The sequence below is a fragment of the Struthio camelus genome, chromosome W, assembly GCF_040807025.1.
Source record: "Struthio camelus isolate bStrCam1 chromosome W, bStrCam1.hap1, whole genome shotgun sequence".
Lineage (NCBI taxonomy): Eukaryota > Metazoa > Chordata > Aves > Struthioniformes > Struthionidae > Struthio > Struthio camelus.
This window is the reverse complement of record NC_090981.1, coordinates 70,122,290-70,145,821: the sequence shown is the minus strand read 5'-3', so window position 1 is coordinate 70,145,821 and position 23,532 is coordinate 70,122,290. Positions and strand designations below refer to the sequence as shown.

At 43.9% G+C, this 23,532-nt stretch overlaps 1 protein-coding gene across 1 annotated transcript; it reads left to right on the top strand.

Annotated features, from left to right (window-relative positions):
- The first annotated feature begins 3,929 nt into the window (after window positions 1–3,929).
- LOC104139143 (complexin-4) lies at window positions 3,930–23,017 on the top strand. Its single transcript, XM_009667209.1, has 3 exons — window positions 3,930–4,096; window positions 7,232–7,319; window positions 22,790–23,017. The coding sequence occupies exons 1-3, from the start codon at window positions 3,930–3,932 to the stop codon at window positions 23,015–23,017; spliced, it is 483 nt and encodes a 160-aa protein (XP_009665504.1).
- Window positions 23,018–23,532: the final 515 nt, after the last annotated feature.

Sequence of the window (23,532 nt, the reverse complement as noted above, 5' to 3'; positions counted from 1 at the left end):
CTAGAAGTTTCTTTCAACACTGTAAACGTTTCATTTTGTCAAGTAAAATTTTAGGACTAGAAGAAGACAGCTTAGAATCCACTTTGACGATATGGAGGGGAACAAGCCTAGTAGTATTGAACTGTGGATGATAAGTAGCAAATATTATTTGGCAGTGACAAGAGAATCCCATTGTACTGGTCAGAGTATATTAAAGTAAATTGTCACACCTGAATCTTTTAAACAAAATCCACAATCATGTTTGTAAATTCCTAGCTTCCTGTTTGAGGCAAATTTGACTTGTATCAATTACTGTAACAACCAAGACTTCTACTGTGTTAAAAATTCAAACAGCTGACATTTAATGTTTATTTCTGACAAATGTAACTTGACAGTTGGAGTTCAAAGATAACCTTATTTGAATAAAGATACATATTTTCGGTAAGCTTCTTTTCTTTTAATTTGATACGTGTCAATGAAGTCCGTGCGCTCTTATGTTGCCGCAGCAGTGTATTTCAAGCGTTCTTTACCCTTTGTTGTTCAGATCTCAAAAGCTTTCAAACTCTCTGGGTTCAGTCCTGCCTGATACTGGAGAGTTAAGGGCATTCAGAGACCGAGACTCCGCAGACAGATGACTACCCTTGGCTAAAAAGCTGGGCTGAATCCAGTGTCAGGCCTTTCTGTGTGAAGGATTGTGTTCTATTTATCCAGGAGAAATGAAGTTTAAAAGAGTAACTCTAGCCGAAGTGTAACGGATTCACTCAAAGCTTGTGCTACAGGAGTATCAGACTCGCCTTGAGTATTGGACATTTAAGGCCATGTTTAAAGTAACATGTGAACTTCTAAATCTCTTAATTGCAAATTGAATTGCTTCTTGACTGCTTTGGCTACACGAGGTACCTCTTTTTTTTGAGCTGAAGATTGCCTACATGTCTGTAGTTCTTTCTCCAGATTCCCCAGACAGCCCTCCTCTGGGTGCTCAGGTCCTGTTTGTTGGAATAGGTTGCGTTTACCCAAAATAATGCAGCCTGTATCTCCTTGTTTGCTATTACTTTATCCAGTAAACTGGGTGTACGTGTTTACAGGAAGAGCAAAGAATCCCCTCATTGGCCATCATTTGCCCCAGCCAGGGGCAAATCCCCTGAGAGGTGGAGGACCTCCTTAATTGCATCCCTTCAGGCTGAGAAAGCCCTAAAATGCCTTTTTCTGTCTGAACGAGTGGTCAAGTGATCGTTGCATAAAAGGTAACATCCTCTCCTGGAAGAAGGAAAAGGGGAAAGTCTTGGTCCTTTCGAAGAATACTTGAAGATACTTCTGAGGTATGTGGTTGGAGTTGCCTCTGCTGTGACCCTGTTTTGGGAACATAGCCTGTAGAGAAGATGGGGTGTTTGGATGTTTTCCTGCCTATAACGTTTTTATACTGGTTTCTTTGTGAGTCGTTTTAGGTTGCTCCCTGTGATTTGTCTGTTTTGGGGCTCTGAACTGCGTTCCTAGCGTAGAGGTGCCTGTGTTCTTTGGCTATTTGGGGTTTTTTTCCTTTCGTGTTGCCCAGTTCTGTTAAGAGTGAAAAAAAAAAAAAAAAAAAAGTTCGGGCAACAGACTATTTTTTAATGGGCCTGCTCTTGGTGGAATGTTCAGCTCTAATGATCTGCTAGAATTAACCCATTTTCCATTTAAAATGCAGCTGCATAAGGGAGAGGGGGCTGTGTGGTCTTGTTCTTGATCGTGAGGTTGTCACTAGTGCTCAGTAGTCAGAGCGCTCTTCGAAAGACTGGCCTCCTTCTGAAAGAGATGCTGGGTTAAGCCAGTTTGCAGGAGTTTTCGAGTACTAGCAAAGTGAGCAAGGTCTCAGTTTTAGCAGAAGGCAAAGGGGTTGTAGGTGAGAGTTGTCCCAGCTTGTCCACGTTGTCTCCAGTCCGGTAGGGTGCTGAATGGTACACTTACGCCATTTTCCCAGGGTCGGACAGCATTAAGCAGGTGAAACAGCTACGGAAGGGCGCTGTGATAGCACAGGCCGTGTCACAGTCTGCCTGCACCGCGCCGGGAGACCTGCCGTAGCCCCGCAGCACTAGCTATTGTCACCTTCTGAACAAACAGTCCCCTCTAAAACTCAGAGGGGTGGGAAATAAGGGGCACTGTCAGCCGCTCTGCCCTTCAGTGCCTTGGAGAGGCAGCAAGCTGAACCAGGGAAGTCTTTGGGCAGAACACAAAATCAGACTGACTAGTGCCAGGTCCGCTGGGATGCCAATCTCCTCCTGAGTCAGGAGCTGTGGTACCTTATCAGTGCCTGCCTATAAACCAAATGCTTTTTTTTTTTTTTTTTAAAGTTTTCAAACTGCCAGGAGATCACAAGTCTTATTTGTTTTGTGCATGCAGTAATGCCTTACTCACGTTTAGCATTTTCTGCTCAAATTGGGGTTAGCCATCTGACCTGTATGATCCCGGTTCTGTTAGCCTGTTGGACGACTAGATTTTTGGTAATCGAGGTCAAAGTTGGTCAGATGTAAAAAGCTGATTCTTCCCCCAAGTTCTGGCTGCTTATGCATGGTTCGGATAATGCACAGTGATTATGAAATCAATTTTGATTTAAAAAAAATGCTTTTTAGGAATTTGTAGTCTATCGAAGTAATTTTGTTTTGATTTGAAGTTCTTGCTTTTGAGTGATGTTTGTTCTACTTCAAAAGGAAATGTGAAGTTTCTTGTTTAATCTTGTAACCCAGGATTACAGAACATCCTGCACTTTTTTTTAAGTAACAGGTCTGCTTTAATTAGAAAGGTTCTAATACTGATTAAGGCATTAGCCAAACAGGAATCCTCCCATCTCTCAATGAAATTATGAGTGTGCTGGGAGAACCATTTAGATAATCAGGATCACAGAATATTTCATTAAACCATGCACAGTCAGCCTTAATAGGATAAATACTCAATACCCAAAATCACGAACTTTTGAGACCTAGCAGATGATTTCCTTTCCCCAAACAGTCCATGATCTACGTAGCAGATCCTGCAAATCTTCACCTGAACAGACCTGGATTACAGAATCACAGAATCACATTGGATTGATGAGATTAACAAAGTGAACAGAAGTGTGAAAGACGAGGACCTATGCAAACAAGCCACAGGCAAAAGACCGCAAGGCTGGATTATAGCTCAGTCAGATGCATTCTCCTTTACTGACAGTTAAGATTAAAAATACCAGTTACTCCATGCAGCACCAGTCAAAGTGGTGATCTAGCTGGAGAGAGACTGAGGAAAAGTAAAATAAAACACAAAAATGAGGAGTGGGAAGATGAAATTTTCTCCCCTTTAAAAGAAAAAAAAATGCCCCAGTCATCTGTAAGAGAAACTAACCATAAAAAACCAGATAACATTGGACTGTCTGTCCAATGTAGTAAAATATTAATGGATAAAAGGGATTTTTTTGGCTTAATGAAGAATCTCAGTTCTCAAATCTTGGACTGTGTATATTGAAAGGGATTTTCTGCTCAGTAGCCCAAATTTTACAATTTTGCTGTGGCCATTTAATCAACCAGGTCTTTAATTCACATGCATTATGTTCCAGGAAATGTTTTGGACTCTGAAATTGGGAATTTCCACATTAAAGATGTCAAAATGCTCTTGCACACTGTAATTGAATTTTTGTGTACAATTAGCTTAAGGTATTAATATAAAAAGTAGGTAGCTGCATCTAATGATTTTTTTGGGAGTAATCTGAACCATCTGCCTCTAGATATTAAGGAGTTCACTGCTTTAATCCAGATTATGGCTGACAAACTGGTTTTGGCATTCACGTTTCACTAGCATTATGCCCTTGAAGAGCTGCTGTGGCTAAAGTAACTCTCGTGCGTACAATTGTTGGTTTTGAAAACATTTTTGGTTTGGTTGGGCGCTGTTGTAGCTGTTTGCTTGTAGGAGTCTCTTTTTTTTTTTTTTCCTCTCTTGTGAAGAAGATGGCCTTCCTCATGAAAAGTATGTTGAGCAACCAGGTAAAGAATTTGGGACTTGGAGGTGGAGGGGAAGAGAGCAAAGAAGAAAGCACACCTTCTGACCCAGCAGCAGCCGCAGGAATGACCAGAGAGGAGTACGAGGAGTATCAAAAGCAAGTGGTTGAGGAGAAGTGAGTACCTGTTCCTTATTGTCAGTGTTGGGCGGATTCCTGGTGACTTGGTTCAGATAAGAATAAAGCAGAAAAAGAGCCAAACATCTAGTTCTCTTCCCCCTTTTTAAAGCATAAGCGCGAAAGACCGTAAGAGTGGTCTTTGCTGAAGAGACTTTCCAAAATAAAAGTCCACAACTGGAGATAATAAAATGTTATGTTTTCCCCTTTTCCCCCTCGTCTTCCAACACTCTCCTACACCCCTTGATGTACTAGATTCATTATTAATTGGGTTTACCATACCTATCGAAATGTTTCCGTTGTTACAAAGCCGGTTGTCAAGCAGTAGTTAATGCTAAAACGTGTTTGATTTGTTCTCCTAGAACTCTATGCTGCGTATACTTTAAATATCTAATATTTTCTTTTGTCCACATTTATCAAGGCAGACACAAAGAAGTAACGAGAGAGTGTTACGTTCAAACAGGTGATATTTATCTAAAGAAAACTTTTCTTAAGATAGTTAATATTTTTGTAGTTGCAGTTTCAGGGTTTTTTTCCCCTCTAAAATCTACTAAATAAAGCAGAACTTTTCAACTGTCCGATTAAACCTCAATAACTTGATTTTGTCTGTAATTATGATCTTTAACCATTCACTGTGTTTAAATATCAGAACAGAGATAAAATAAAAGGTTTTTTAACGTGTAGGAGTTTAAATCGTGCATAATTATGAAGAAAGCAATTGTTTTTTTAAATCTCAGATGCATCTGTTCCTCTAATGATCAATTACATAATGGTTGTGTAAATCCTTCATTTAAGATGATTATAGGTGAAAGGTTAATGACTGGTGGTATTTACGAGGTATTCAGGGCTATATTTAGCAGTAGTCATTTCTGTCATAAAAAACCGTGAATAGTTATCACTTGTTTTGGAAAAAAATACAGAATGTTTTGTTATGAACTTTTTCAAGTGGTGTTTAAAAGAGAAAGAATGACCTGCCTCAGAAAGGTGCTCTGCTGAGCGTGAGAAGGAAAGCGGGGTTTCTGGGGCAGAGAAAACGCTTGGGAAAAAAGAAAAGAATTGTTTCTGTAATGTTTAAAGGATGGCATATGTCGCCGGGAACTGTAATAAGAGTGCCGGAAGTGCTCTCAAAGAGAGAAACGAAGGCTGAGGGCAGCGCGCTGGCGCGGCTACGCAAACGCCCGGCCGAAATGCTGCTCGCCGGCAGAACGTCTGCTTCGGGGCTGCCTGGGTTTTAGCCGGCCCGCAGCCGCGCGGGGAGCGGGGAGGGGAGGGGAGGCCCCTCGCTGGAGGTCGCAGCGTGACAGGGCCTCCAGCAGGACTTTGGCCTTGGCGCGTGACCGTCCCAGCTCTGTGAGCCTGTCTGGTTTGTTTGTGGTGGCCGAACTCATGAAAAGGTGCTGGCCGCCGTTCCTCGGGCGAACGCATCGTGCGCGGGCCCAAGCGGCCTCCAGCCGGCTGGCGAGTTTGCTGCCCGCATCGCAAGCCGGAGGGGACCGCCGGTCTGTGCGGTGCATCGCCGGCTCTCGCCTGCCGTGAAACTCCCTTGGATCTCTTTCCCCTTCCCGCAAAGTTTCGTGATCCGGGCAATGATTAAGTCCTCCAAAACACCAAAGCGGAGGAGTCGGCAAGACCGCAGGGCCCGGGCAAAGGCAGGGCGCTGGCAGAGTGAGATCTGCTGAGTTTGCCCGTGACGCCAGGACAAGTGAGCGGCTCAGTCTGCTTGAGGAGGAAAATCCTCTGCTGTCTCCCAGTCCTGCAGGACGCCTGAAGGCATCTGTAGTACCGCTGAGGGCACCAGCCTGCGTGAACGTGTTCCGTTGCCAGTTGGGACTGCTACCTGCTCCTCCGGAGGTGGTGGAGAGGAAGGTGGAGAACGAGGGCCAAAACGTGCCAGAAGGGGAGAAAAATCTCTTTCCAATCTTCCCGGCAATGACTGTTTGAAAGAAGCTCGCTTCCACAGCGTTTAAGATGGCTTCCAGCTGAAATGATCCTGTTTTTATTGTAATTTATTTTTAATTATAATAGAATAAAAAAAGAGAGGGGTGAAATACCCAAAGATTAATTTGTGGAAGCAGAGGAAAAATAATTTTTCATCTTGCAGGTAGTTTTGATATGACAAAATACATATATTGGAACAAAACCAAATTTGCCTGAAGCTTTCCATGAAACTTCTTCTGAGCAAAAGAGAGTAAAAAGTGAATGTTCATCCAGTGTTACCAAGAAGATCTGCAGATACGCAACTTGCAAATAAATAAATGAGTAATTGAATCAATAATTATGTTGAAGAGTTCTTAAATTTAACAAAAGCGTTTTATAAAATCATGAATAAGTACTTCTCCACAAACTGAAGCTGTGGATCTCATTTCCACAGGTTATTTTAGAAGAATAAATGGATTCAAAAAGAGACTAGACAAAGTCATAGATGACAGAGGCCATCTAGGGCTATTAAAGACAATGAAGTAGAGCCAATTTCCAGCTCAAGTAGTCCCTACTCATGTAGGGACTAGTCCCTGGTTTGTCCCTAAAACATAGACTTTTGGAAGCTGGGCAGCTATGGTACAGCATACTTATCCTATTCTAAATTCCTTCTCTAAGTGTCCGTTACTGTCTGCTGTCGGAGATGACTGCAGGGTGAGTGAACTTTTTGGTCAGAAAGACCAAAAAGACCTAGACTCAGAAAGACCCTTCTGACATTGTGCTGTGTTTTTATTTGCCGTGAAGCACGTTACGTTTGTAGGACGGGAACACTGGCAGGCAGCCCCGTTTCTGTGAGTGCCCGTGGTGGAATAAGCAAGGAACAAACTTAACTTTTCTGTGCTGTTTACGTTTATTGGAATTGTTCATTGTTACAGTGAGTAATAAGAGCTAGCATCAGTACAGCATCTAGACAAGCAGTGCTAGCTTATCCTTTATTCTTCACAGGACTCATGGGAACTGCTCTGAGATCAAGCTTGTGATTCAGGAAGTCTTGCACCTCTGATATCACTTTAACAGTAACTCCTTTTGTGCCTTTGGACAAGTTATATAACTTTGGGAATAACGTCTGTGTGTAGCTTTCCACAGCTGAGAGACTGGTTCAGTGTAAAAGACGGTATTTTGTTGGTATCCTGAGGAACCTTTTTTTCTGATTTCTAGGATGGAAAGAGATGCAGCATTTGCACAGAAGAAGGCAGAGAGAGCCTGTCTGAGGGTTCATCTGAGAGAAAAGTATAGACTCCCTAAGGTAAGCCATAGCTCATGGGCTTGATCTAGTTCAATGACCGATTTTGAAACAGCTTCGTGACCTGCTGAGGCACAGTTCCAAAAACAGCAAATTGCCTTCATCAGTGGGATTCCCACCGCCGCTCAGAAGAAACAGAGGAGACCAGGGCCGTAGTTTTCACTAGTGGCTGGTTGTTATCAACCCCCTTCTTTCTGCCTGGTAGGTAAATCTACTGGAAAGATTCTTGTAATCCTTCTCTCTGCTGTCGGGTCCGAGGTGGGAGACTGGGCAAGAAGACTCTCTGGTCTGATCCGATCTGGCAATTAGTATACGTGTTCTTAACTCAGCAACATACAAACAGCTAAATAAAACAATTAAAAGCAAATAAACAAAAAACCCGAAAACTCTTCCATGAGCTGTGGAGCACAAATTTTCCTAAACTTTTGAATGCTTATTTTTACTATCTTCTTCTAAGAAGTGCAAGCAAACCCTCCGTTCTTTCTTCTTTAGTGCTGCTGACACAGCTTGTCCAATCATCCCAGGAAAACCAAAATATAGACAATGGAAGCTTTCAGTAATGGGGAAATCTGGAGGTTTGTTAAAAGTGGGCAGTAGCTGCAATAACTTCTGGATCATGGTAGAAAGCATAGTTAGCATTTAGGGTGATGATAGTTTCCTGACATCCAGACACACATATAGGCAATCCTCTGCTGTATTCAAAGTGTTTTCCTGTATCAGCATGAGGGCTGGCTCCCCTGTTTATTCTGTTTCTGTTATTCTCTCTGTTCCATGTTTTCAAGGATTTAACTACCAAACTCTTGTTTATCAAATGCTTAGCACTAAGCCAGTACTAAACATAGACAGATCTTGCCTATTTAAAAAGAGAAATCATGAAACTTGTATGTTCTGGAGGTGATTACCTGGCACAAGGTGGTGGTTTTTTTTCTATAATGGAGAAAGCTGGTATCTGTTCTGAAGACTATGGGTGAGAATTGAGGTGAGCTAAAGGAGCGAGACCCAGAATAGCATTTGACAACTTGGAAGATCCTGCAAAAGGAACAAGGAAGATAAGGCCGTAGCAGACAAGTTATGCGAATTTGTGTTCACTATGCAAGATTCTAGGTAGGTTTCCTTATGATGCTTTTTTTTATTTTATGGGGGCGAATCAGAGCTCAGTTTTGTCAGAGGAGGTTTTAAAATGGACAAAACTTAAAACGTAGTCTGTTGTTTAGCAGCGTACAGTATTTACACAAGAGTTCTTAAGGATTTCAAATTATGAAATGGCCAAACTTTCTGAGGTACGTGGTCTGTCGCTTTACCTCAGAAGACGGCAAATGTGAAGATATTTTCAAAAAAAAGGTTCCAAGGGATGTACAGGGAGCAACAAATAAATAACTGACTTCTGTAAGGGAAACAGGGGGAAAACTGTACTAAAGAAGAAAGTAGATCTATGGGCAAAAATGATCTGATGGTGGGGCGGGGGGAAGAGAAATACAACTTTTGTCACAGAGCCCAGCCTTTCAAATCTATTAGCATTGTCGGAAGAAATGACTAATCACAGAAGTGAAAATGATTAGTTCCAGTTTTTCAAAAAAACTTTTGACAAAGTCCTTCCCTGAAGACTTTTTAAAGAAAAGACATCGTGGTGGGATGGGAAGGAAGGTCCATGAACTAGGTAATGTTTAAAAGCTAGACGAGAAAGGGTAGGAACAATCAGCTCCTCACGATGGCAAGGGAGAGAACCGGGGAGATTTTCACAAAAATCTGTGCTGTTCAACACGTTCATTAGTTGGCCAGAAGAGTAGTGAATAGCAGGGCGACAAGTTCAGTGACCGTACAGAATTGTTAAGGATGGTGAAATGAAAGCTCTCAAGAACTTACAGAAAGATCTAATGGTAATGAGTGACTGGGCAGTGAAATACTGAGTGAGGTGCATCGCAAAGCCCTGCCCCTGTAGACAAGGACAAAGAACAGAGTTTTCCATTTTCTGCAAAATCTCCAGGTCATCAGTAAATGTTTACTATTGCTGTACTCAACATCTGTAAAGCTCCTGATAAGATTGTTTTCCATTCTTTGTGAAGAAGTGGATGAAGAGCCATCTGTGCAAATGACTAGCAAGGCCTTTATTACAGTCCCTATAGGGCTGCCCTGAAACTTGAAATTCTGCTCTGGGCCAGGGATGAGAAGACTTTGTGTTTCGCCACGGTTTTGTCACACTTGGTCGTAGCATGTGGCTTTGTCCACTTGGTGTGCTTTTCCATTTTGTCCAGAGTACTTGGCGCTGTTAGCTCCAACACAGAGAAAGTAACTCAGGGTGCAGTGACTGAAAAAGTTGTTCTTGTCTTGTTTTGTGAGCTCACTCCATGGGCAGGAGGGAGGTAGTAGGGGACAGTGCAACCTGCACAGAGGTTTGGATCATACGTTTGTTCAGAACTACTGCCATGAAGATCTTAGCATTTATTGAAGGTTTCATTTATATCCCATAAGGAGGCATTTGACTCTTCTGAGCAACTGAAAGTTTGTGTGGCTAGTGCTGCCTGCCAGCTCTGAGTCCTTGCCGTTTATTTTCTGTTCGGTACTTTCCAGTGCTTTCCTGATTCATTGTAATGGGGGAAAGTGAAAAATCCATCTCATCTAAATTTAGTTGCTAAAAATTGGGTACTTAACCCAAGCTAGTCATTTAGGGACTCTGTCATTAGTGGAAAGCAACCAGCCCTTCTAGCTTGACCTATCAAAGCTTTGAGATAAGTGTTTAATGTGGGATTGGCTCACCTTCCAACCCATTGGTGCATGTCTCTCAGAGGGAGGCCACTTTTGACCAGACAGATAAAGTTAGGTGAGACGAATCCCACCCGTAATCCCTAAGGCACTGGTTCTTCCTGTGCTTTAGCTGGAATCAGCAGAACAATCTGAGCTTTGATGCTGTGCTCACAAACTTGAGCTTGAACCTGAACTTTGGGTACAGTTATGCCATATATGACTTCAGTGACTTGCTGAAATTTTGTTGTCTGAGCAAATGACTCCTGGAAATAATGGATGTCATCTAGGGTTCTCTGCTTGTTTTTCCCTTTGGAGATAGCGTTATGACCTTGTCATCTGCGTTCTCGCTGTATTTTTCGTTCCCTGCCTCCTGCAATCAGCTGAATTCAGAGCTTGCTGGTCCGTTGCATGAAGATGTGGACTTCTGTTTGTTTTGGTGGCCTCTTACGCATCATCCAGATTACAAATAGCATGAACTGAGATGTGTTTAACTGAATGTCCAGGTCCCTGCTCTGTGGTACAGAGCTACAAAGGTATCTAGGTGCTGATCTCCAAGGGATTTCAAGGAGATTAAGGGCCTACGCGCCTCTGTGGTTGTGAGCCCAGATAGATTGGAGTCAGATTATTATATCAGTATAACTATAATATTCTAGCAGTATCACAGCTAACATTTTCCTGCAGGTTCTATTCTGGGTTGAGGAATTTAATTGGGATGATAGCCCTAGTCAAGATTGAGAAGTCTCCATGCAACTTTTTAGTCTCTATATTAAGTAAGCAGCAGTAATGAAATTAACAATCAACAGGGAGTACAACACATTCAAAATACCCTCAACTAACAAATTATTAGTGCCCCAGGGTATTTCATTCATAATTGCTCAGGGTTACCATCACAGAGATTACGTAACAGCAGGGAATAAAGAGTCAACCTGAGACCTATGGGCAGCTGCCTTATTAAGAGCCAACTTAAAGAAAAGTTGCGGGAGAAATCTTCCCAGGAGCTGTCAAGTCTGGTGATTTTAACTTTGCCAAAGTACAAGGATTGGGAAGAGATTGTGTGAGTCTGAAATATCTATAGCATCTTCTCGCACCTACAAGAGGAAGGTGTTATACTGAAGTGAGGGAGAAAAATGAAGGGTTGCATGGTGACATAGATAGCCTAAATCAGGATAACGCTAGCCTTTAGATGACAGGGCCTATGTCCTTCAGTGGGCGTCAATTACCTGAAAAATTACTGGTTTTATCTTCTCTTCCTTTCAGCTGAATACTTGTTCTACTTGTATGAATTAGGTTCTGCTATAAAGGCCAGTCCATGGCCCAAAATTACCCATAGGAGTCATTGAATACAAGGAAAAGAGCTTTGCAAACATTGCCTTTTATTGTACTGTACGGCTGGATTTAAAAGGAACCTCTCTCTCTCTTTTTTTTTTTTTCTCCTTGGATTTCTTATGAAGTTATTAATAATATTTTTAATGAAAAATTTATAGCAATTTGCTGTTTAACAAAACTTTGAGGCTTCTCCAAAGCTATTTTTTTCTGGAAACAGTTTCTTATGGTGACTGTTAGAAAAAAAAAAAAAAAACATAATCATTATTTTAAATTGGTGAGGGTTTTGCTGTTGTGGAAATTTTGATGTGGCAAAATACCACACTTTTTTCTACAGAAACATTTTTTAATGTGGAAAAAATTCTGTCAAACATAACTAGCAGTATTAGACCCCTCTGCACAAACTATTTTTTTCTTGCTTTTTTTGAGCACAGTGGAGTGAATTTAACCTGGCCAAAGCTATTAAAGATACTGAAGATATTTAGCACCCTTCCTTATCTTTGACCTGGAAAGAATTTGAAAAAAATGAGTGGAAGGGTGGGCCAAGATTTCTTAGCAAATTAGTTTCTGTGGCTTTCCGTTTGCTGTCCGAAGTTGCCCTGTTGAAAATTGGTTTGAGAGTCTGTCTTTTAGTGGAACTCAGGTCAGTGGGATTCAGCTCTAAAGGATTTCTTTCGTGTTAAGATGATCTACCCTGTTTTCTTATACCTAATTTGCATTTTATATGAACCAAAAGATATTTTTCTGGTTGAGATGGGGTTTTGAGACTGGGACCAAATGCCCAAAGCAAATCTTGAATCAAGCGGAAATCCTTTGGTGAGTTACCATCAGTGAAAGTTTCACTATGAAGAATGCTTTCATAGCTTTCCCATTATCTTCAAGGACTGACCATAGACCTTATAGCCACCTCTGCACAACTCATCTCTGCTATCTTCTTCCACAGCAACAAATCTTTTCAAATTCCTTTTCCAGTTATCACTTGTCATGCTCCTCAAAATAAATTCATGAATTAATAGAGGGTTCCTTCAGTCACTTCTGTCTATATCTGAATCCGCAGGGGCACTTGTTTTTGATTGTCCATGAGTGGCAGTGGGCTTAATGGCTCCACTTGCTCCCTTTCCTATCAGGGGTTTTTGGTGGTGCTCCTGGCCCTAGGTTAGTACAACCCCTCCAGCTTGACAGAACAAAATAGATGGGAAGGGTTCCTCGAGCAGGATGCATTTTTTAAAAGTTTACCAGTTGGGAGTGAGGGTTTTTTTTTGGACAGTATCTCAGTGCTCTGTGAATCTAGTGCTACGTCTAAACTGATAGATGACTCAATGCCAGGGCACACTCTCTAGTGCTGGAGCGCCATCACCCCTATTGTTAAACTTCTTGACAGTCCCTAACACGATTTTGGTCTGAGCCCACTAGCCTATCGCAACTTGGGAGCAAAGGCATATATGACTAAGGAATTTTAAAAGGTTCCCTTGAACCTGAGCAATGGAACTGTATATTTATACGTTTTGTTTGTGGCAAGCACAACTAAATACAGAAACATTTGCCATCTCCTCTGCTCAACTGTTTGAAGAAGCAGCTAATCCTATATACCATTGCCAACTATATGAAGGACAAGAAGGTGATCGGAAGTAGTCAGCGTGGATTCACAAAGGGGAAATCATGCTTAATCAATCTGATAGCCTTCTATGCTGGAATGACCGGCTGGGTGGATGAGGGGAGAGCAGCGGATGTTGTCTACCTGGACTTCTTTGATACTGACTTTTGATACTGTCTCTCATAGCATCTTCATCGGCAAGCTGATGAAGTACAGGCTAGATGAGCAGACAGAGAGGTGGGTTGAAAACTGGCTGAACAGCAGAGCTCAGAGGGCTGTGATCAGTGGCACAAAGTCTAGTTGGAGGCCTGTAGCTAGTGGTGTCCCCCAGGGGTCAATACTGGATCCAATCCTGTTCAACTTATTCATCAGTGACCTAGATGAAGGCACAGAGTGCATCCTCAGCAGGTCTGCTGATGATACTAAACTGGGAGGAGCGGCTGATACCCCAGAGGGCTGTGCTGCCATTGAGAGGGACCTGGACAGGCTGGAGAGCTGGGCGGAGAGGAACTTCATGAAGTTCAACATAGGCAAGTGCAAGGTCCTGCACCTAGGCAGGAATAACCCCATGCACCAGGACAGGCTGGGGGCTGCCCTGCTGGAGAGCAGCTCTGCAGAGAAGGACCTGGGAGTCCTGGTGGACAACAAGTTAAACATGAGCCAGCAATGTGCCTCTGTGGCCAAGAAGGCCAATGGTCTCCTGGGGTGCATTAGGCAGAGTGTTCCCAGCAGGTGGAGGGAGGTGATCCTCCCCATCTCCTCAGCCCTGGTGAGGCCTCACCTGGAGTCCTGTGTCCAGTTCTGGGCTCCCCAGGACAAGAGAGACATGGCACTACTGGAGGGAGTCCAGCGGAGGGCTACAAAGATGACGAGGGGACTGGAGCATCTCTCCTCTGAAGAAAGGCGGAGGGAGCTGGGCCTGTTCAGCCTGGAGAAGAGAAGACTGAGGGGAGACCTGATCAATATGTACAAGTATCTGAAGGGAGGATGTCGAGAGGATGGGGCCAGACTCTTCTCAGTGGCGTCTGGTGATAGGACAAGAGGCAATGGGCAGAAACTGAAACGCAGCAAGTTCTGTCTGAACACGAGGGAAAGCTGCTTTCCTGTGAGGGTGACTGAGCGCTGGCACAGGTTGCCCAGAGAGGCTGTGGAGTCTCCTTCGCTGGAGATATTCAAAACCTGCCTGGACACGATCCTGGGCAACGTGCTCTGGGCGACTCTGCTTGAGCAGGGGGGGTTGGACTAGATGGCCCCTTCCAACCTCCACCATTCTGTGATCCTCTTCTGGCTGTTGAACTGTCCACTGAAACATCAGAAGTGGCAGGAGTGAAGTACCTAGCAGTCACACAATTAAAAATTAGAAAACGAAGCCACCTAAGCTCAAAGTGATTAGATTATGTGAATGCAGGTCATAAACGATGTGTCTTTTCTATGGAGCAGTGGTTAAGATGCTGATTCTGAACCTGAGCCATCAAAGGCCCTCTAGTGCCAATTTCATAAAATTACAGCACTGTTAGGTGAAAACACCTTCATGTGCTTGAATCTAAAAGCAAATCATGATATGGTTGAAAAGTGAATCAACCTTATGACTTAAGATAAAATCATACCATCTGCATTCAAAAAGTTTGGCAGGCCTCATTCATAATCAGAGGTTAAAAATATATTTTTCTCTAACTTTGAAAAACATGTTTGTTAGGGTTTTTTTTGTGACCAAAACCTTACAAACTGGCTTTCCAACAAAGAAAATTGTACACGTAAAAAGTATTGTAGAATGTTTTGAGACAGGAACTATGGAAAAAAGAAACAAGGGAAAAATGTGGAGAAAGCCTCATTTAAGCTACCTCAACTAGTCCTTCCCCCCAGTGTATATGCTGAATGAAGCTTTTGTAAGCAAATCTGAAGTCAATACAGCTTTATATAACATCTCATTTCAGATCAACAACCCTCCTTAAGGTCATTTGTCTTTTAAAATAATCTGAGGACACACAGTTTTTAATCTTCAAAAAAGGACTATTGCTACGCCTGTATCTTCTCATTGAAATGGAGCTTCCCCTTTAAACGGAAGGTTATCACCCCGTGAACCTTTTGTAGGTGGTTACCAAGGCCACACACTTGTACTTAAACTTTGGTGTCTTTGTCACTACATAGAGGTGTTGGTATTGTGTCCTCATGCCCGTGTAGAGAAGTAACTTTGCCTGCGCTAGGTAGTCTCACGGTTCCAGGAGGCATCAGACCTGTGTGCCTCCTACAAACGCAACAGACCATCTGCAACGAATCCTCCTTGTCTGGAATGAACCAAAGTTGCTGAGCTTTTCAGATTGACAGTGCAGCCCCAAATGAAGCAGATAAACTGTGTGTTTTGTCTGTGCACAGCACACGGCCTGCATAATCACAGGGCTTGATGGAAGTGCAGGACTGACTGTGTGTGTGTGTAAAGGTGGTTTTTCATTTCTGCAATTGATAGTTGTAGACGCTCACTCAGAGCTATAGCTTGACATCATAAAGTCTAGACAAATACAGTCCATCTTCGGATTTCCTCTGGACAGAAAATCCAGCTAGAAGAGAAAGGGACGTGCCTGGAGAAGCATGGATATGCGTTAGTGCTATGCATGGCCGGTGCCCTTTACAGGGATATATGGGAAGAGAGCAGATTGTCCACCATGCTCTTCAGTAATCACTTGCAATATACTACTTCTGGGTGGTGGGTGCTCAGCATAGTGACAAGTGAAGAAAGCGGTAAACCTATCCTGAGGGCACATTTAATTACAGAAAAACTAGTTATGCAAAAAAATGGAGTACAAGATTTTAAGTGGTTGATTGGATTATAGGCTTAAATCTCTAAACACTTGCATTTTACTTAGATGAGTAGAAAGATACCATTCGATTTTTTGCCAGGCTTTGTTTTCCTTTCGGAGGCGAATGTTGTACAGCCTTTCCCTGCAGCGTGACCGTACCCTGTGAGGCCCTGGCTTTAAGTCTCAAAGGGGCAAACTGTAAAGGCTTAAGGACAGCTAGATGCCCAGCTTCCACATAAAGTCAGGGGAAGCATGGTGTATCTCTGCGATTTTGAAAGTCTCCCATCAGTAGTGCTTATTTTGATCCTGAGATGGCATTAAGCTCTCTGCCATCATCTTTGGCCAACTTCCCACGAGTTCACTGCTACCTCATAGCACCGCAGAAGAAGCAACGGAGATCGGCTCCGGCTCCAGCAGCACTTTGACTTTGGTATACACAAACTGTTGTCTGGGGCCAAACTGCCAATGCCAACGGTGGGCAATCCAAGGTAGGACAGCAACTCTAAGCCAGCAGAGCTGTTAAGCATATACTTTAGCTGTGCTGATTTGCAGCAGAAGCAAGTAAATTTTGCAGGATATGCTCTTTTGCATTTGTTTGTCTGCCTCTAGAGCATTTCTTGGCTGGAAGTCTGTTTTCTCTGCTTTCTTTATGAAAATATATTTTATATGTTATATCAGAAAAAAAAAGAAATTAGTACATGCGTACTATATGGCCCTGAAAAAAATGTACATCTCTATGATACAACATTATGACAGCAAAATGTTCTCAAACTTGTGATAATGTAGTCTAGCTGCATTAATTATTTTGAAAAATGAAGCTAATTTCAGGTGGGAAAGAAACTCTGAATATGACCAGTATCAATCCCTATCACACATGGTAAATGGAAACATGAAATTCAAGACTAAGCAGGGCCTCTTTTTCAGAGCAAAATCTAAAGCTCTGTGCTATCTGGGCCAGATTTATAAGAGAAAGCAGTCCCTTAATGAACCTTAATCCTATTAGCAGAATTGTCAACTTGGGTTTGTCATGAGAAAGATGTTTTTATCCATGAGACATTTGGTTTATGGACAACTTTTGCCTCCCCAGAGTATTTAGTGCATCACCTCCGTACAAAGCACAGTGCATTATTACTGCCTGTTTTGAACATTAATTTTTGCCTGACGCTGCAAGCTGCTTACATCGATCCGGCCAACTTATATTCTCGTGAGTTGTTCTTCCACACCCACACCGCAGGGCAGTGTCACTTTTGTGGGGGGATCTGCTACCTAAGATCAGGTGAAAATAGATGTTCCATCGTAAGTTATATTTCAAAAGCTAGTCAGCTGGAGACTGTTCTTGGTCTCATTAGTTGAGGCTTGTTTACTGAAAGGCTTTCATCGAAAATATCGGTAGTGTGGGACCAGACTGACCAACTGCAATAACTATGCTGTTACTTTGAGAAACTCAATGTCTAGAATCAGGAACGAGATAGCAGTAATAACAAGTAAATACAATAGAGACGGTCAAGCAAGGAAATAAGATAGTCCTAGTGGCTATCTCTTTACGATGTACGGCAATCAAAAAGATGCTGAAAGCCATTTAAGTTTGGAAATTGGCCTTGTCTCCCCTGTGCTTTCCCTGAAGAGCCACATGTTTAGTCAGTAGATGTTATCAAAAAAAGTGTATGGGCCCATGACAGGCCCGAGAGGCCCAGCTGTGGCTCCACGGGGGAAAAGGAAGGTACAGTGTGGATGCTGGTGAGCAGCAGGAGTGAGGTGCTCCCATGGGCTGAGCCAGGAGCCCGGGAGCTGGCGCTGGATGCGCCCTCACTGGGAGCCACAGCCCCACCAATTCAGACTGTGGCAGGCAGGGCCAAGCTAGTCATGGGTCCAGCACCATCATCAGGGAAGGCAAGGTCCACCCTGGAAAACCGATCGACAAGTTGGGTTCAGCAGGGGATGGGCCAGGCACAGGCGTACCTCTGATACAGCTCGGGACCAGACCAGGGCTGAGCTGCAAGGGTCCCCGGCCCTCGGTCAAGGGGTCCCGGTGAGGTGGGTTCAGGCAATGACCTGATGGTGCCCTGGCAGCTGGGTGTCACACGGCCACCGCGCACCTTCCCTGGCCGCCGAGCTCCGATTCCTGTGCAGGGAGGGTGTTTGCAGGGAAAGGCTGGTGGACACACCTGTGGCTCCTCACTCGTGTGATGGACTGCTCATGGGGGAACTGCCCTTTGGCTGTACGCGTCAGCCGTGTTCCTTGCCAAAATTCCCCCTTGCAGGCCAAGCCACAGTTGAGCTCTGATTTTGTACGTAACCAGTGCGTTACAGGTGGCAAATCACGGGATCAGGTCCTCATGCGCTTACCTAAGGGCCCCTGCACATAGGTAAATTTTGTGAAGGAGGCTAAACCTAAGGACAGCGTTACGTTGCTCGGTGGTGCTGGGAAACCTTTTGGCTCCAGTGTAGATTAGTCTGTCAGCTTCCGTCTCTTGTCTATGACCAGACTTCATGAAAAAAAAAAGACTATTGTATTATATCTGTAACAAAACGGATCTCACTGACTCTGGACTACGTCAGCTGCATAATCAGGGTCAGGGAACAGTCCTGGGCACCAGGACTCTATCATCTGGGCTGCTGAATTGTCAGAATGGTCTCTGGCCCAGTTTTGGCCTGGGCACTCTCCCAAGCAGTTCCCAGGGCCGGTACAGGTTATAGGACAGGCATTCCCAGCAGGCGGTTAGATGGGACCACCCTGTTTTGTAGGGCAAGAGCGTTCAATAGCATATCAGTGGGTTTGTCCAGGCCAGCTGGCCTCAGGGCCGGAGACCGGTGCCAGGCATATTTAATTTACTAGTAATAGATGTTGCTTCTGTGTTCTCAGTGGTCATCAAAGGGTGGCCGAGCACTTAGAGAGACCTGGAGATGAAAGCCATTGGGAGAGAGGCCACCTGGTCTAGGGTATGATTATCAGGGGCCAGAGAGACCACCCGCAGGGCCCCCACTGCCCTGCCTGCGAGCGCTGCCTGTTCTGGGTGATCTCCGCAGTCCGCGTGGGGGTGTTCGGCCCGGCCATCCGTCACTGTCGGAACCGTATCCAGCCTTGGGCAAACAGCGCTTGTCGCTTTCCTCAGGGCAAGCACGTGCCGCGTACCCCAGGGAGTCTCCTGAGTACCTGGGGGAGATGTGGGCAGGTTATTTTGTTACAATTGCAATAAAAGAGAAAAAAGAAATGTCTTATTTTGGTCAGCAGGCTCCTCGCTGGAGGCAGCTCAGTTCCACTTGGCTGCTTGGATTCACCCGTGGCCCTCACAGCTGCCCCTCTCCTGAGGGCGGTACCCTCTGGATTTGTCTCCTGATCCCCTCTCATCTCCATCCATTTCCTGCTCAGCCCTGGCCAGTCCCCACCTTTGTGTGTACAGTGGGGCAGTGGGGAGCTGCCAGCCCTGCTCACGCCCTCACCGCAAGCTGCTGTCTGGAACTGCCAGGCGTCTCCAGCACGGTGTCCCTGCTCCAGGCTTTTAGGTATGAGTGCTCAGAGCTGGTCAACTTAGATACTCGATGCTGCGTTTCCATTTAAACGTCAAAGTAACAGAGCCAGAACTGAAAATCTCAGAAGAAAGAGAAGCAGTCATATGCATCTTATGTGCTTCTTGGTTTGCTCTTGAGAGATCCTCCCCTGTTGAAGCTGATACTAGGTCCACTCAAGGCCAGGCTGAACGCCAACTCGGTAGAAGTGGGTGGGATTTCAATGATGTTAGCAAGATTGTACGAGTTTAGACCGTGTCTGAATGTCCTCTCTGGTCAGAGATCACTTTGAGCCCCCAAACTGTGCTGTGCATCACGTCTCAGACTTCAGTAGGATGGGGGCCTTCGGTGCAGCACCAGCCCAAACATAATCATTCCTGTTCCAGAAGTGTCCTTTGTGTGTGTCACACGGCCATTGCTCCAATATACAGTAGTGCACAGTGAGGATGTCTTAAATTATTGACAGAGCTAAAGGGTGGTCAACGTGCGATTGGCTGCTTAACGGACCTGTGTGAGTAATTAACCCAATATCTTTTATTATCATTTTCTACTGCTACTTGGGAGACTCTCAAAACAGTTAACCCTTCTGATAGCCGGGCTTGGTGATTAAAAGCTTAACACATGGCTTATGCTACACAGTTAATACAGAGTACTTCTGCGGATTGGGATGCTGTTTCTAGCTCCCACAACTCTGATGGCAACAACCCACAGCTGAAGGGGTTAAGAGATGGCCTCACCCCTTTTAGCCACACACCAGTAACACTCATGATACATCTCCCCATATTTTTCACAAGAGATATGGGGGAAGTCAGGTTAAAGAGAAGTATAGTCATCACAAACGTAATATTGTGCAAATATATATCTATGGCAGTGAACAGCGGCTATGCAGTCAAACAGAGCCGTCTGCTCGTCTCCTTGCTAAGGCCTAAAACTACACAGCCAATGCTCATGCACGCGCTTTCATTCATTCTTACATTCATTCATTCGTGCAAACCCAGGACCCCTCTCACTCGCAAAAACACCTCCTGCTGACAGCATTGCTGCTTATTCATATCAGGCCTTTGCTGCTGTCATGCTTCATTTTGGAGATGTAATGAGGCATTAATGCTTATCTTTGATGTGTGAACTGTGTCAAAATATCCCGTTCTTATGAGCACTGGATCCATCAGAATCCACCGCAAAATGTGAACAAAATCACCATTGTTTGAAAAATTGACATAGCCCCACTGCTAGAGCGTTTCAGCAGGCAGGCAGGAAGCAAGCGGGTATAGCTCTTACAGCCGCTCAGCCCTTTTAATTGCTTAACCAGGTCCTTCCCTTGTCTCCTTTCGCTTTCTCAAACTCATGCCCAGGCTTCATCCTCTTTTGTTGTCTAAGTCCTCCTATTACCCCACTTACCAGCGCTGCAACAGTGCTCTGATTATGTACCAGGCAGCCCCTGCTTTTCATCACACCCCAGAGATGCCAACTGAAGACCTAGATACGGTTTGGACATGTGGTTTAGGGACGAGAGAGACATTTTTTCCATTCATTCTTTTCTAAGTTTCTTGGAACTGTGTGAGTTTTGTTTTTTTGGGAAGTTCTAGGTAGAAGATACTTCACTGTAAAGTCCCAAACTGGTTAGCAGGCTCCTGTTAGTGTTCACTTAAAACCTGGAAAGCTTTTCAGACGTGACTTGCGTCAGAAGCCCTTCAGTACGTCTAGCTTCTGAAATGGTAGGACTCCAAGCTGAAATGCTTTCTGTTTTAATGTGAAATTTTGTACAGTTTGAGCATTCTCTTTTTGTCCTGCTTTTGAACAAAAAGTATATGAAAGACAAAAGCAATAAAAAGACCCTCCATGATGAAATTCGAAAAGAGGCGTAGAAAAAAGGGTTCCAGATGAGTGTGACCAGAGTGACGTTGCAGTATTGAACAAAACGCTGGTGACGTTCGTAAGGGTTTGTGTTGTTTGTGAGAGACCTTGCTGCAATAAACTTTTTAAGACCTCGCTGTATACCTGTGTGTAAAGCATCTGGGTTTTTTGACTGGCAAGAGAGTCTGTTCAGGATTACAGCCCTGTTGCTACCCATATATTTCAATACAGATATCTGTATGGTGAATTCACCTGCTGATCCAGCCTCTAATACAAAAGGTGACAAGCAATAACACGAATCAAATAAAACCCAGTGGCTGTTAGGTTTGCATTAGAAAGAGGGCCATATTTCCCGTTAAGCAAAATGTATGTAATTTAGTAGCTCAGGTTCACACTTTTTTTAAAAATTGCTGATTATTTTATCTCCCCAACTGTAACAAAAATGAAAAAGTGATCTGGCAGGCAAACTCCATACTTATTTTGAGCTAATAAAATACTGAATGTCATCAGTAGGTTGAATTAACAGAAGTTCAGCAATTGCCTCAAAAGAAATGGCAGGAAAAGTGAGCTGACTTTCTAAACTAGGAGGAGGGAACCGATAATCTAGCATGATATTCCAGTGGCCGGTTTCTAGGAAGTTAACCTGCACTGCTCAACAACACCCACGTCCTTCTGACTCCTGGACGTTTTCCAGCAGACCACTGAAATACCAATAGTTTTATTCTTTTTTTTTGTTTGAGTCCTGCAAAATTGACACATGGGCTGCATTTTCCAGGATCTAATGTATATCCTGTAAGCATTACAAATGCACAACTACAACCATCTGGGCATACACGCGGAGCGCAGAGTAGTTTTTTGTTTAAAAGTATAATCTCTTAATTGGCCTAGAGGAAGTTGTTTTTTAAACACACAAAAATTGCAAAGCCCAAAGCAGCTGGTGCTGAAGCGGAGGATAGCCCAAGCGCAGCCCGTGGCTCATGCACCTGCAGCTCGGCCTCAGCTGTTCTTCCTGCTAGGGGAGGTCACTGAGCTGGGACGGCGCTGAGCCTGGTGGTGGGAGCTCTACCGAGGTGCACCAGGCCCTGCCGCCTCCTGAGCAGGACCCACACATCCATGGGGTTGGGGGTGGGGGCTGCGGGTGGGAGGTTTTAAGTAGGTACCAATATCCAAAAATATTGCCACAAGACAATTAGGGGAAGGGCAGCCAGGCAGTTCCTCTAGAGCTTTCGCCTCATGCGCCAAATCGCAGAGCAGACGACTGCTTAGACAGTATGTCCTGCAGCATGTCCTTGGTGGATCAGGGCCAAAAAGCTGAATTAAAGTAACTTGTAGTGGAATCACAGGAAAGTTTTCCAAAAAAGGCATGTGATACAGATGGCTTCAGTTGTAACCCTGCTGAAACCCTTCGAAGAAATACAGTTGACCTTTTTTTTTGAAGAATCCTACCGCTTGGATGGGGGCTCGTTCAGACCCTGAATTCATAAGTCACATCTAAAAAACTTCAATTGAACAGTCTGTGCATTTGATTCAACTCCTACTAAAGGCCCCTCCCCTCCCACCCCGCAGAAATCAGGGTAGTTGCTTTAGATCCTAGACTAGCAGAAACAGAAAATACTGTCATGTATTGTTTTTATTTTCTGTCTCTGTTTTTGTATCAGAGTGAACTGGATGAGAACCAAATACAGATGGCTGGAGATGATGTTGGTTTGCCAGAAGACCTTCAGAAAATGGTGGCAGAAGATCAGGTGGAGGAAGAGGACAAGGACTCTATCCTGGGACAGTTGCAGAACATTCAGAATATGGACATGGATGCACTCAAAGAAAAGGCTCAAGCTACCTTCACAGAGATGAAGCAGGCTGCTGAGCAGAAATGTTCGGTGATGTAGAAGAGATGCCACCTCTGGGTGAATTCAACCTTGTCTCATGGGGGCTGCGGGGTGAGGGCCAGCAGAGAACGCCACTGAGCTATGCAGCAGCAAATGTAAATATAAAAGAGAGAGAGAGAGACAGACAGACAGACAGACAGACAGACACTTTGACACCTCCGGGGGGTCAACATTTGGGTGCTGTGACTGCTTAGTGCTAAGTTGGAACTGATCATCTTTTTTTTTTTAACAAAATGTTTTTCCCCATGGAAAAAAATGGCTTAGTAAGCAACTATTTGGGAAAAAAATGTGCCTTTTTCATTTTTTCAAAAAGTCCTCAGAAATGCTACTAAATGTATTTTCTAACCAAAATTGTGCTTCTGATGTATAACAACATATCTGTTACCGCTCATTTAATACTGTTTTCAGAAAATACATAAATATATATATATATATGTAATTAAAAAAAAACTGTTCCAAACATTTTGAAACAAAACCAATATTCAAATTTTCTGCAAGATCTTTTTTTTTAATTT